Below are 14755 nucleotides of genomic sequence, written 5' to 3' on the forward strand. Positions count from 1 at the left end.
AGGCAGTATGGTCAGTTTCTAGGCCAGTCTTGGTTGCAGTCTACCAAGACTTCACCCCACCTATGATTTTTCTGGTATAATAAATGTTCTGGTCATGCAGAAGTTCCCTACAACTTCAGATCCATTGACAAGTGAGTGCAAATCTGTAATTAATAACAATCTAATCTTTGAATAGGATTCCAGACACCCTCAGTGGATGTCTTTTTAAACAAAATTCTTCTTTTTAAATAATAAATAGCTCACAAGTCAAATTGTACAAATCTGGGTTTCTTTGACACTTGAATTTAGCCCTAGTGCATATTCTCTTAACCAAGCCAACAGCCAACCCAAATTATAATACAATTACATTTGCTGTGTAGAGTTTAACAACAACAACATTGCTTTTATACATTAACTGCAAATATATCTTTGAATGCATATGTGACACATATAAGAAAAATAGATTAACTCGTATTAGAGTGAGTGGAAAGACATAAAAATTTTAGGGAAAAGATGATTAACATGCTTACCAGCTTTCACAGAATGTCATTTAAATCCCTTCACATTCCCATTACTCCTGAGTCTTGTTGGAATTCAAATCAGATGCATTTGTTAAGTATCTCTCTCAAAACTGAACAATGAAAATGAAACTTAAAATAGGAATTTTATTCATAGTCAGTTAACTTAGGAAGTTTGAGGTTGTTACACCCCTTAATCACTTTTTAAACCTCTAATTCTGATGTAATAACTGACCTAGGCTGCCTTTCTGTTGTGATAGAGACCCTCGGAGTTCCTCACTCCCAGCTAGAGAGATTTTCTGTTCCCTGTTTAGAAGTTAAAATTACTCCTATTCATTTAAGATACCATGATCTCTTTACCTCTTAGTCAGTAGACCATTAAGATGTTGCTAGGAGTGATGGGCCCAGGGGATTTATTTCAAATATTCAGTTATTTTGACTGCCACACTTACAGCCTCCCCATCAAAAGAATGGGGGAGCTTAGTCTCCACAGCTGGTTTGCTTCTTTGCATTTTTCTTCCGTGACAGCCATTAGAATGTTGTTTATGGCTGGCTTGTTGTCATTTGAAGAGATTATACATAGCAATTGGGTAAGTTCTTTCTGTACTTTGACAACCTATACTAAAATAGAAACAGGAAATTATTTAAAGCCAAACAAGTCAGAATATTTAAATACCTTCATGGTTACAGAAAATTAAGTGCATTCTCATCTAATTTCCCCCCTCTGAAACTTTTAGGCTGTGGAAATCTAATGCTGTAGATAAGAGATTTGTTTTCCCATATGTCTTAAAAAAAAAAAAAAAAATCACTCTGGTGTTTTGGATGCTCCTTTACCACATATTCTTTGTATCTTGAAGGGCTTATTTTTAGTGTAGTTTTGGAGGATGCTTTTTTGGTTTTTGAGTAGTAGTCCCAACATTTGGGAATTTCCCACCCATATTATTATTTTGAAATGAATAATAAGAAAGTGACTTCAGAAATGCCACATTCCTGCCTTTCCATAACATTCTCCTTTCTGGATAACTGTCTTTCCTCCTCAGCCAAAAGTAGTAAATGATGAATTTATATTACCATAAATTCATCCACTAGGAGACTTCTTAGTGGAAAGGTAGGAAAATGGACTGCCATATAAGCAACTCTTGTCTAAGTAGATTCATTGACTGTTTTGTTCATTGTTAATCACTTCTGCCACCTGTCCCTCTTAGTTCCCTTAGTTCTTATCTCTAGGGATGGCCTCTTACTGCACCCTTCTTCATTGACAGTCAAGCTTAGAGCCACACCTCCAGGAGTGGGGATAGGCCATGATTCAGTGCAGGAGGGTCTCATCCGGGAGTACTGAGTATTCCTCTAAATCAAATAAGCAAACAGGAAAAAAAACTCTTAACTACCTATAACTGGTAAGTTTTCCCTGGCTTTCCCTCCTAACATTAAGGCATCGTGGATCTAAATACAATGACAGTATCTGCATGGTTTAGGAAATTCTGTCTTCTAAAATTTTTAAACAGGCAAATCCATGAAACTTTCCCTAGGAATCCCAGTCTGAGCTTTATAAAGATCTTTCATGTTCCCCATTCTCTTTTACATTCATCCAGGGTACAAAGATTAATTGCATGAGGTTCCCTCCATTTTTATTTTGTAATTCTATACTTCTGGCCCTTCCCCTCCCAAAAGGCTACTTCATATATCCAGCAAAATGTTGTAAGATGTCTACCCTCCTCCACCCAAGACAGACTCGATCATCTTTGACACCTGCTTAGTCTCCTGAATCTGCTACTGAGTGTAATTCCCCTTATTGGCAACACCATTCATCAGGTCAGCTCTACAGATTCTTTTTAGCCTAATTCGGTCCATTTTTTCCCCAATAAATGTGTATGTAAAGATGACTACATCACTATATGTTTACAACTTAATAAGCTTCTGTTCAAAAAAAAAATCTGGAGCAAACAAAGCTCATTTTTTTTAGTTGTGAGAGACTGGTATCAACTTAGTTATTTATGTTGGGCATGGAAACTTGCATATCTAGCTCACATTATATGTTTTAAGTGTCAGTTTCAGAAATGGGGACTCCATTCTGCTCTGGGAATTGAATCCCCTTGCTGTTGTTGGTATCTGTTTTTCTTAGACTAATTTTTTTAAAAATTTACCTTAATATAAGTTATTCACTTTGTTTAAAACTAACATTATAAAAAAACGTATGCAGTGTATGGTCTCCTTCCCATCCTCCTCTCCCAGCGGTCCATCCCCACACTGTCCTCTCTAGTAGGTACCACTGTTCTTAGTTTACAATGTATCCTTCCAGAAATTTGTTATGTAATTACTGACAAAAATAGAGAATATTATTTTTCTTCTTTTTTACACACACACACACACACACACACACACACACAATAGCACTTATACATTCTGCAACATTTCTTTTCACCTAATATATCTTTGATATTTTTCCATATCACTTTGTAGGGAGCAACCCACTCTTTTTTCAAAGCTACCAGATACTCCATTGTATGGAAGTACTCGAATTTCTATAACTGTTCCCTCATTGAGGGCTTTGCTGTTATAAAGAATGCTGTAATAAATAATCTTGTACAAACACTTTGTGCAAGTATATCTGTAGGATAAATTGTGAGAATTTTAATTTTGGATCCAATAATCTGGAATGATAATCTCAAGATTATGTAAAGTGCTGGTCTGTAGAAGGAAAAGAATGTCAGTTTGTGCTTTGCTCCTCAATCTTTTTGTCCATATTCTTTTTTTCAGACTTTCAGACTTCTAATTTCTACTGCCCTGTTTTTGTACCAGGTTTGTCTTTTCTTGACTGTAAGATCATTTTCAGCAACCTCAAACTAATTCTTGGCTGCTTTTCAGTTCTTCTTTCCAGAAATCTTAGGGTAGTTCACCTAATAAGTGTAAGAATTTGAGAGCTGGGTGAAATTTTTTTTTCACACCCCTACTATGGAAGGCATTAAGTGAATATAACTAAAGGGCAGTAAGTTTTATAAGATCTGAGTGATTTACGTTACTTTAGTAAAAACTCACCATTTCCTCTATTTGGTACTACAAAGCCCTGGTTTCAAGATTTCATATTCTATAGCAGTGTAATGCAGTCCCCTCTGCTTGACACTCGAAATTTAATACACACATGCCCTGCCCCTGCTCCTTTTTTCTTTTTTTCCTTTTTTTGGTGGGAAAGGTTAAGCTGTAGTTTCAGCCCAACTTCAGTGAGTCAGAAATTTCCTATGGAAAGGAGGGGTTTTTATTGCTCTGTGAAATTCATCAAATTAAATTAAAAGCCTCTGGATTTTATTTGATTTTGCTCATAACAAATTTTTGACACCTCCTTCTCCCCTTTCCTCAATATTTGAGATTTTTTTCTATTGTGCATGATAGAGGAATGCTGCTAAGCTCGCAAGTAATTAACTTGAAATTGTTTTGAGTAATTCTGCTTTTTTGGCTTTTTGTACCTAATCAGAATTGATGTGACTGAAGTGCAAATCTTCATAATAATCATGCATTTGCTGGCAGTGATTGGAGGACCACCTTTTTGGCAATCTATGGTAACTTTGTTCACATTGTGTATCCCATGTAATGCATGTTGTCTTTTGCTTGTGTTTTCTAATATAGGATAATCCAGTTAAAGAGTGATATGTAAAACTATTTTACTCTTTCTGAAAATGAAAAGCCACAGCAATGGTAGGACACAAACTTCTCTTTGGGTCGTGGTGAATTTTACTGCTTGGAGTCAGGTGGAACTTGAGGTCCATTCCAGGACTATTGTTTTGGAAGGCCATCTGAATTATTATTCGTCATCTCATTTTACATCTGAGGAGACAGCGGATACTATAGCCGGTTAACCAATGACTAGATCAAATCAGACTTTTTTTCTTTCTGAGCTATAGGAGTCTACTAGTTTTTCTATCATATGCTTAAAGCTGAATAACAAATTTGGGGTAGCAAATAAACTAGCCCTAAAACAGAATAAATGCTTATTGAAATCGGTGCCATAGAATGGTTTTAACAAGCCAGGACCTTGATTTTCAACCTGAACTATAAACACACCTTCTTTTTTTTCACAAAACGTCAAAACAGGGTACATGAAAGGTATAATATGCAAGCCAAGAGCACAGGCTTAGGAACCAGACTGCCTGAGTTCAGTCGGGCTCCTCTGCGTATTGTGTGAACGTCATCTGTTACTCAGCTCTCGGTGGCTTAATTGCCTCCTCTGTAAAATGAGAACAGTAATAATACCTATTTCATAGGGTTATTCTTTTTTGTTAAATGAGTAGTACGTATAAAGCACTTAGAACCGTGTGTATCAAGTAATAAGCCCTCAGTGAAAGCTGCTCTTACAATTGCCAGATCTTCTTCCAGATCTGAGTCACAGTTGTTTGTGCTGCCTGGTCCAGTTTACTGCTGATCACTACCACCACGCTTTCAGAATTTGCCATTCATTTGGTGTGATTTCACCAAAGGATTTACTACTCCTAAACAAACATAATTCTTAAAAATCAGATTAATTTTAAGGTATATGGGAAATTTATGGAACGAGATCTTTCGCATACCTAATTCACTTTATGAGGGTCAATCAGATATTTGAGGAGGTGTAATTGACATACTTCCCTGAGTATTCATTACCAGAAATTGTTCAATACCTTTTGTCAGGAGGATAGGGTTGTGAGGAGGGAGGAGATAAAGGAATAAAAATAATCCATAGTCTGCCAGGAAAATTCTGAAGCTATCTAGTCATGTATGTAATATCATTCAAATTCACATCTTTCCTACACACAAGTCTCAAAAGCTGATAGGGTCTTTAGTGAAATCTAAGATATATTTTAGTGAAATCTGAGCTTCATAGATTCAGATATAGGTATACAGAGAGATACATAGATATAGGGAGAGAATTTTATTATTTTTGTTTTCCAGCAAGTTAAGCATATATAAATATATATAAAATATATAAATAAATATAATAAAATATATAAATAAATATAATAAATAAAATAAATATATGTTACATATACAGTTGACCCCTGGACTACACAGGTTTGTTAAAGCAAGGGTCCCTTAACTATACACTTTTTTTTATAAATACAGTGCAGTGCCATAAATGTGTTTTCTGTTCCTTATGATTTTCTTAATATCATTTTCTTTTGTCTAGCATCCTTTCCTGTAAGTGTATAGTATATAATACATATACAAAATCTGTGATAATCAACTGTCTTATCAGTAAGCCTTCTGGTCAACAATAGCTCAGTTTTGAGGGAATCAGAAATTATATGCAGAGTTTCAACTGCACGGGGCTGGGTGGGTAGGCACTCCTAACCCTCGTGGTGTTCAAGGGTCAATTGTATGTTGACTTAAATTTTTTGTGTCTCTTGACTATGTTATGTTCTTAGACTTTGTGTTTTATACCAAAGTCTCCCCTTCTCCAAAATTATTTTGAATATCTTAAATGTATATAAATTACCTATACAGTTTCATCATACCAGTTACCAAAAATTGTGATTTCTGGCTTGATCGTTGCAAAACAAGTCAGCGTCAGGTATATAAACCATATTATCCTTATCAGTATGGAAATACATAAGGCATTATTGCAAATGAAGTTATAGGCTGTATGCGTATATTTTTTAAGTGGTGCCTGGTGGTGAATTTGCTTCAGGTATCCTTGTTACCTTTTTCACTAGGATTTATATACATGAACTTAACAGAAGTGATGGCTGTTGGTTTGTTTTTTTTTTTTTTTCTTTTAAAAGGATCGAATAGTTTGCCCTATCTTTATAGATAATTAAGATAATATAATCATCCTCTTTTATTATATGTTTTAAAAAGTAACTGTAGGAACTCTCAGATCCAAGACTGAAGTAAAATCCCCAGGCCCAACAATCTAACTCCAGTAGGAGTGAGCCAGGTTGTGGGAGAGATGCAGATCCCAGGCCTTTGTTAGTGGCCCTGCTGTTACCGTCATTAAAGTAAAAGGGAAGGGCCTGACCTCTCTGGTGATATTTGGAGGCTAAAAGAAATATTCTGTGTTCTTTGAGCAATTCCCAGTAGAGAGTCCCATAATTGACCTCAGACCACTATATTTCTTTTTTTCTTTTTATTTGGACCTATGGGTTCAATGCTGAATATACTGTTTCAAATTGCATTATGTTAGTTTAGGAAAGATTACATGTAATAATTTGTGTGCCAAAATGGAGAAAATGTACCCGTTTGGAGCGTCAAATTTTCATCTCTCTTGAAGTTGAAGGCACGAAATGGACGCTGCTTTCCAAATCCTCATTAAAAGGCTTTCATTGATAGTTAGGAAGCAAATCTATGGCTTTAAAAAAATATATACAATTGCTTTTATAAAGCTGATTTCAGAATATCAGCTGTTTTGCAAAGATAAGTGATTTATATCTGCAGCTTATGGATTACCCATTTCTTGCTGGTTTTTTGCTTTTTTTTTTTTTCTTCGGAGAGGTGGGTTTTTACCAAAGTTTGTAATTAGTTCTGTTGGTTTGGGTTGTTTGTGGTTTTTTTCTTTTCTTTTTTTTTAAGGAAAAATTGTTTTCATGCACAAAAGTCTGTGCATGGGTTTACACATTGCAAGGAACAAAACAAAAATCCATATTGTTAATTTTTCTGTATTGCTTTTCCCAGAAGAATATATTCTTTTGGAATGTCTTGAAACTATCTTTTATCCTATCACTGTTTTTTTCTTTGTTTGTTTTTGTTTTAAGGAGAATTATCCTCACTTGAAAGGGACCCACATGCAGTCCCCTCATGGTTACTTTCACTGCTGTTTCATTCTTTTTTTTTCTTTTTTAAGTTTGTTTTTATGTATTTTGAGAGAGAAAAGAGAGAGAGCACGAGTGGGGTATGGGCAGAGAGAGAGGGAGAGAGAATTCCAAGCAGGCTCCACGCTGTCAGTGCAGAGCCCCATGCAGGCTCGAACTCAGGAACCGTGAGATCATGACCTGAGCCAAGATCGAGAGTTTAACAGACTGAGCCACCCAGGCACCCCCTGATGTTTGATTCTTTTAAATGTAATAGTTGATTAAATGTGTAGGAAACCATGAGATAGATACTTTCTGGAATCCATTTAAGTCAAGTGGTGAGACCACAGGTGAAGTTTCAGAATTCCTTTGGCGGAACTAAATAAAGACTTACTATGCAGTGTAATTTATTTGTGTCTCATTCCTTAGACTGAAGAAGTGTACTTAGATTTAAATAATTTAGACATGGTGATTTTCTTTAAATACTTGGTAGATGCTGTAATTATTGTTATATTAAAGTTTGATGGAAATCACTTCTTTTCAAAGTACTTCTAAATAGGCATTGCCACATTGTTTGGAAGAAGGTTAGTAGTATCTAACCTCAAAATGACACTTTGTGTTTCAGCTGAAATTTACAAAGCCCATAAGAACATTTTATTATGCCCCTAAGAAAACTAGTCTTAACAGTTTAGTAACTGATATTCTATATTAATCCAAACTGTTGAATCAGAACATGTCCATTGTAATCTTGTAAATCTGAGATTTAATACCTGCTTTTCCATCTCTAACCTAAAATAAAATGAATTACATTTGATTGATATTATTTAGATGCATAATTTGATAGCATAAATCCAGAGGGTTTGCCCCTGGCTATAGAGCAGACACCATGACCCAGAGCTCTGATAAAGGTATGTTTTCAGTATAGCTTTCTTGTATTTTTGTAGAGTGAATGCATGTTAGCTACCTTGGGCGAGTTCCAAGATGAGAAGGCTATAAAGGGAAAGATTGGGAAAAGACAGAATGTGTCCACCTTCCTTGATCTTGGGTGGGAGGTGAAAATGGCAACGCTTTTGGTGCTTTTTATAAGTGGTTCATTTGGTGCTGATTTTTAAGGGATTGCCTGATAAGGCTTATGATTCCTTTCCTTCCAGCTCCCTTCACTTTGCCTCAGATTTTCTTGTAGCTAACATTCTTTTTCCTTCTTAATGTGGGAGCAAGATATGTCTTCTTATTCTCCCATAACAGTAATTCTACATAGAGGGTAAGAGAAAGGGAGAAGATCTTAATCTTCAACAAGTGTATATAGAGCACTTACAATATGCATGGCTCCAGAGAGAATATAAAAAATCAATGCAAACAAAATCCTATACTCAGAAACTTAGGGTTTGGTGTATATAGCTATCCTATATGATGGAAGCCGAGAGGGTCTTAGGAATGTTTATGATACTTTGCTCCTAAGTCTGTAGCTTGCTTACTTATTTTGTGGTTCAAGGCATTTACTAAATTGCCTGGCTTCTTTAATATTTCAGTTTATTCTTTCTTCTTTCAATAGCCAACAGTTTCCATGAACCTACCGCATTTTCACCAAATTTTTTTTTTTTAATTTTTTTTTTTCAACGTTTATTTATTTTTGGGACAGAGAGAGACAGAGCATGAACGGGGGAGGGGCAGAGAGAGAGGGAGACACAGAATCGGAAACAGGCTCCAGGCTCTGAGCCATCAGCCCAGAGCCCAACGCGGGGCTCGAACTCACGGACCGCGAGATCGTGACCTGGCTGAAGTCAGACGCTTAACCGACTGCGCCACCCAGGCGCCCCCAAATTTTAATTATAGTTGTGGTAATACTCAGTTCAGTTGTGGCACAGATGACTGCTATGCCAGAGTTGGCACTTACTCGATACCCTGGCCCTAATACAGGCATGCCGCTGTAATGGATGAATGCCCTGTCTCCTTTGAAATCTGAGGGAGTATAGTATTTCCCCCATTGCCATACAGGGCCTTTGTCTCTGGAGGAAAAAAGAAAACTAGCCAGGGTATTAAATTTAATTCAGGTGCATCAGATTAAGATTGTAATATCCCTAGTTTTCTGAACCAGAGCAGGAAAATCTTAGAGCTCAAAGCAACCATGGTGTGGATTTTCTCCTTCACTGTAAACAAGTGTTGAATTTGGGCTGTAGGGTTTAGAAATGAATTAGGGAAGGAAGAAGACCATTTAGGATGCTCTGTAAAGTTCTGGGCTTAACTTTTAAGTTGACCTATTTCATTTTAGAAAACTAAACACTGCCACAGTACAACTTGAAATTTGAACAGTTGATTACAATTTTTTTTCAGAGCTGCAGTTTTGCAAGAGGTCATAGAATTGTATAAACAAACTGAATTCTTCAGAGTTTTGAAGAAATACAGTATCTAAACATTAGGATTGTTGTCTCTACCAATTTTACTTGGGTTTTATGTATACAAAAAAAAAGAAAATTAGGAAATGTGACATGTCCTATTTGGTTTTTAAATGGTAGCCCTAAAAAGTATAAATAGCCCTAGTTAAAATGTTTTCATTATAAGAACTCATTGCCTATTAAACCCTGTGGGCTTCTGGAATTTTGTACTTATACTCATTTGTTTCTGTTAATAGAATATATCATTTTATGTTGCTTTATTTTCAACCCCTATTGGACAAAATATGAGCCTTCAGAAAAGCTAAATGAGAGGTGCAAACAGAAAGAAAATCTTAAATGATTTTAAAAAGTTAGCACAAGTGTATTTCATTTTAAATGATGGATATTGTACTTGCAAGATTGAATACTTGATCCCAGTGCACTCAGCCGCTCTCCCCCGCCCCACTTTAGGTAAATTAATCTGCATTTTCAATATGCTTTTGTATTTTCAGTATGCTATAAAAATATATTATTTGCTTCTTCTGAAAATTTAACATGTTAAAATTTTGGATACACAATTGTACCTGCTTGGATGGTGCTTGATGTCTTTTTGCCCTGCACATGAATGTCTTCTTGGCTGCCCTCTGCTTTTTCTAGTTGCTTGTATCCTAACAGTTTGGAGTTGAGAACTCCTCTGAGTACAGCTTTTGTCTTCCATTCTCTAGTTTGCATGCTTTTTTAATCTAGCTGCAGATATTTCTAGTCTTTTATGCTCCACACTTTGTCTCTCATAACAATTAGTAACAAAGTACAGATTTAAAGGCAGAGGTCCAAAAATGTACAAAGAAACAAGCAAAGTACACTTCATTTATAAAATGTCCAGAAGACAGCCTGTTCCACTGTTGCCAGACTTCTGGGATACATTAGGTGAACTTTACTTAGCTTGTGACACAATTCAATAAAGTTGAATCAGTAATTTTTTTAAAGGTTGGCGTGAGAAATGAGATTAATTTCTACATAGCCTCGTCTCTTTGTTATATTGCTTCTAATAGAAAGAGGGAAATGTTCATGAATTTAAGTATTTGCTAAACTGGAGGGAATATGGAGGATATATGGGAATATGAACCAAACATGTGTTGTATTTTCTTATTTCAATTTGTATATATTTTAATTGTTCTCTTTCTCTCCACCCATTAAAGATTCCAGTGCTGAATATCCAAATGAAAATTTTTCCTGCACTTTGTACTGTAGCAGGGACCATATTTTCCTGTACAAATTACTTCCGTGTAATCTTCACAGGTGGTGTTGGAAAAAATGGATCAACGATAGCAGTGAGTACATCTTAAGATTCCCCACAATTGTTTATACTAGGACTTGGTTTTGTAGTTGCCTTTCCATTTGAATTGTATAAAACATTTGCTAATTTAGACTTTCTGCTCAGTCTTAAACAAAAGTAATATCCCAAACTCACTTTTCTCTACACATGCATACATGTACATGCTTACGTGCATTTTTTTTGTGCATGTACACACAGACACACATGCATGCCTTTATACACAAATGTATTTTTAAAAGTATGATCCGCTTTGTAAAATAAGCCTGACAGCGTAAGTAAAATCCTCAGATTGTGCCTGACCAACCCATACTGCTGCTTTCTTCACTAGCTGTTCAGTATTTGGTTACAGAAACTGCTCGCTGTCAGGCACCGTGAGGTTCTTAAAAGTGTGAGTTGATCTGCCTTACAACAGATCCATGTTGTATCTGACAGTTCGTACCTCTCTTCTCTTTTTTCTGCACAGGGAACAAGTGTCCTTTCTCCTTTTCTCCATATTGGATCAGTGATTACATTAGCTGCAATGATCTATAAGAAATCGGCAGTTCAGCTTTTTGAAAAGCATCCCTGTCTTTATATACTGACGTTTGGTTTTGTATCTGCTAAAATCACTAATAAGCTTGTGGTAAGCACTAAAGTTTTTCTTTGTTTTGTGTTTAAAATTCCTCTTATTTTGGGTTTATGGCCATAGCTTTCATCCCACAGCTTCCTGAGCAGCTCTAGAGTTTGCTCTCCTCCAGTCAAGATCCCTGGACATCAACATGGGAACTGTTCTCACTCTTCTGTGAAGCTACAACTGGAGGTTACCAGAAGCTTCTTGGACCTCCACAGCCCTTCTTTCTGCTACAGTTTCATTTGGTGCTTTAGTTTATCTGCCTTCTTCAGTCTCCATCTGTACACTCGAATTAAGGGTGTTTATGAAAAGCATCTTCTGGGGCGGGGGGGCGGGGGGGCTTGGTTGACATGGTCTGTCCCTGTGGTGTATAGCTCTCACACATAATTCTTGTCAGTTTTCTGGGGTTTTTTTTTTGGAAGTTTAGCTTTTTATTCAGTATCGCCAAATAATTCTCGAAACTTGTGAACACAACTTGAAACTTGAGCACAAAAATGATTTACTGTGACTCACGGTTGCTCTAGTATGAGAGTGCCTGCATCACGGGTTCTCTTTTGTTTTCAGGTGGCACACATGACTAAGAGTGAAATGCATTTGCATGACACAGCATTCATAGGCCCAGCACTTTTGTTTCTGGACCAATATTTTAACAGCTTTATCGATGAATATATTGTACTTTGGATTGCCCTGGTAAGTATCGTTCTGTGTCCTGTTTCATGATTTGGAAGCCACTTGTTTTCTTGTTCCTGTGGGTCAGTCCTGGAAGATAGATACTATAACTGTAATGATTTGGAATGTCAGAAAACCATATTTATGGGACTTTGTAAAGAGTTCTTTGTGGCTTCATCTTTGAGCCATTTTTTGCATTATTCTTATTAGTCCTACATCTGGGCTCAAAAATTCCAGATTTCTGACTGTAAAGCAGGAACTGATAAATTACATCCTGTGGGCCAAAGGCCTGTTTTTATAAAGTTCTATTGGAACACAGCCGTGGCCGTTCATGAAGGTATTGTCTGTGACTGCTTTCATGCTATAATGGCAAAAGTTGAGCAGCTAAGATAAAGACAGTATGGTCCACAAAGCCTAAAATATTTACTGTGTCTCTGAGAAAGAGTTTGTTGATCCTTAGCGTAAAGGAAAAATCCATGAGGAAATTGAAGTATTAGATTGTATGGAATTGAAGACATGTCTGGAAAGAAGGGAAGAAGGAAGCCACTCCTTATTTAGGAAGCTTAGGAATCACCTAAGCAGGTCCTGAGAATCTGACACTCTCTTTTCTTTCTAGGTCTTCTCCTTCTTTGATTTGATCCGCTACTGTGTCAGTGTTTGCAATCAGATTGCATCTCACCTGCACATACATGTCTTCAGAATCAAGGTCTCGACAGCTCATTCTAATCATCACTAATGACATACTTGGTGTCATATAGGAAACTCACGTTTTCTGCAGGAAAGAATCAGAACATATTAAGGAGAATGGGGTGGATAAGAACAAATATAATTTATAATAATCAATGTTGTATAACTTTTCTTTGTTATTGGTAACACTCCTTAACTATCCTGTGTGAGAATGGGAATTTCAATCCCATCCTGTAATTGTACATGTTGTCATACAGGGTTTGGCCCAAGGAAGCATGCAGGAAAAATTGCCATGTGTTTGTAATTATCTTGGATTCAGAATAAAATTGTCCTGGGGAGCAGATTCCCAGTGGTGGAGATTTCTCATGTAGAATATTTGCAGGCCAAAAGATGGTTGCTTTATAATTTTAACAAATCATCATCTTTTAGTGACATCCTTGTTTAGTCTCTTCTCAAGCTTTCTTTACTAAGGAGCTCAGCTTGTGGCACAGATATATCCTACTAGCTTGTGCAATGGAATTAGTGATAAAGACCTTGAATTTGAATTGAAAGGTTTCCTATCTTTACATTGTTGAGGAGGTAATTTTTTTTATTGCTCAAGAAATAGTATCTCTCATGGGCTTGGGATTTCCTGTTAGCATGCAGAATAATGTGGTAACTTTGTTGATCCATTTTATTTTTTTAAATAAATATATGACCTGAAAGCCAGCCTTTTTCTCAATTTTATTCAGTGGAAAGATAGACTAAGTTTTAATGTCATTTTTTTTTTTAAGCAAAATTTATTTCTGTTCTTTAATAAATGAGGAAATTCGGTCATCTGCTTTGTCATTATGTGTCCTGCGATCTGTTCTGTTTAACTTAAAATATGGAACTGTGTTCGTTTTCCTTCTTGATAGGTTTTTTTCGTTGCATTTGTCACCCTTCAGATTATAAATCTTTTAGGAATCTCAAACCCTTCCCCAGAATTTTCAATGAGAGAGGCTTCGGCCTCCCTAGGCAGTTACCGAAAAGTTGTGCTCCTGTTCTGCCTCCTCGGTATGCTACAGTTTGAAATGAGAAGCAGCTGTCTTCAGTGACTATAAGCCGGATCTGTTTCCGCAGTATGTATAGTCCAGATGCTTGAATGGAGGGGGACAGCAGAAAAGAAACTAGTGGTATCTTTTTATTGATTTGTATAGATTCCTGTTGATTTGTATTTATACCCTGTTTTTGTAATCATGGGTAAACGATAGCCGTTCTGCCTCAGCTGGGAGTCGGAACTCTGCTCTCTTGCACTTCTAATGCTTCCGTTAATCCCCTGTAATCTTGAGTAGGAGCGACAGTGAAACCTTCAAGTTCCTTGCTAGACTGTAGCAGTAGAGAGAAATCTCTCATTGTTTTTGCTGGCTAGCAACTCCTCCAGCATCTGGGGTAGTTTTGAAGGTTAGGACGAAGAAGGATAATTCTACTTATTTGGAACAGTTGCACCTACTGCCCTCCTTGAATAATACAATAGACACAGCAGATGGTAATTACCTGCAGTGGAAATTGAGGTCTGCCGAGAGGCTAAGTGGTGCATCAGTGTCACACAGTCGTTCCTTTTCCAAATAGGGACTAGACTCCGTATCTTCTGAATCCTGGTCCAGTGTTCTCTCCTCACACCATAGTACGTTTTTGTGGGCTAAAGCTATAAACCCAGATGCTCAAATCCTTTTCAGCCATAAAGGGAATCTGAAAAATGCTCAGATCCTCCGTGTGTGCTTTCTTAGCTCCAGGTACATCGTCATCAGATCAAGGGTACACTTATAGTCAACCTCAGCTGGCCCGCCTCCTCTTTGATCCTATACCTA

At 36.8% G+C, this 14755-nt stretch overlaps 1 protein-coding gene across 3 annotated transcripts in view; it reads left to right on the plus strand.

Moving 5' to 3' along the window:
* Positions 1–13634, plus strand: part of CEPT1 (choline/ethanolamine phosphotransferase 1) — a 36936-nt gene extending 23302 nt beyond the window's left edge. For 2 of the 3 annotated variants that reach the window (XM_045478613.1, XM_045478612.1), the window contains exons 5-9: positions 3967–4051; positions 10824–10955; positions 11424–11582; positions 12135–12260; positions 12856–13634. In XM_045478613.1, the coding sequence (XP_045334569.1) occupies positions 3967–4051; positions 10824–10955; positions 11424–11582; positions 12135–12260; positions 12856–12975 (622 nt within the window). In that variant the 3' untranslated portion in view covers positions 12976–13634. The remainder of the gene's footprint in view (positions 1–3966; positions 4052–10823; positions 10956–11423; positions 11583–12134; positions 12261–12855) is intronic. The other variant, XM_045478614.1, reaches the window with a different exon arrangement.
* The last annotated feature ends 1121 nt before the right edge of the window (positions 13635–14755 follow it).

The sequence above is a fragment of the Leopardus geoffroyi genome, chromosome C1, assembly GCF_018350155.1.
Source record: "Leopardus geoffroyi isolate Oge1 chromosome C1, O.geoffroyi_Oge1_pat1.0, whole genome shotgun sequence".
Lineage (NCBI taxonomy): Eukaryota > Metazoa > Chordata > Mammalia > Carnivora > Felidae > Leopardus > Leopardus geoffroyi.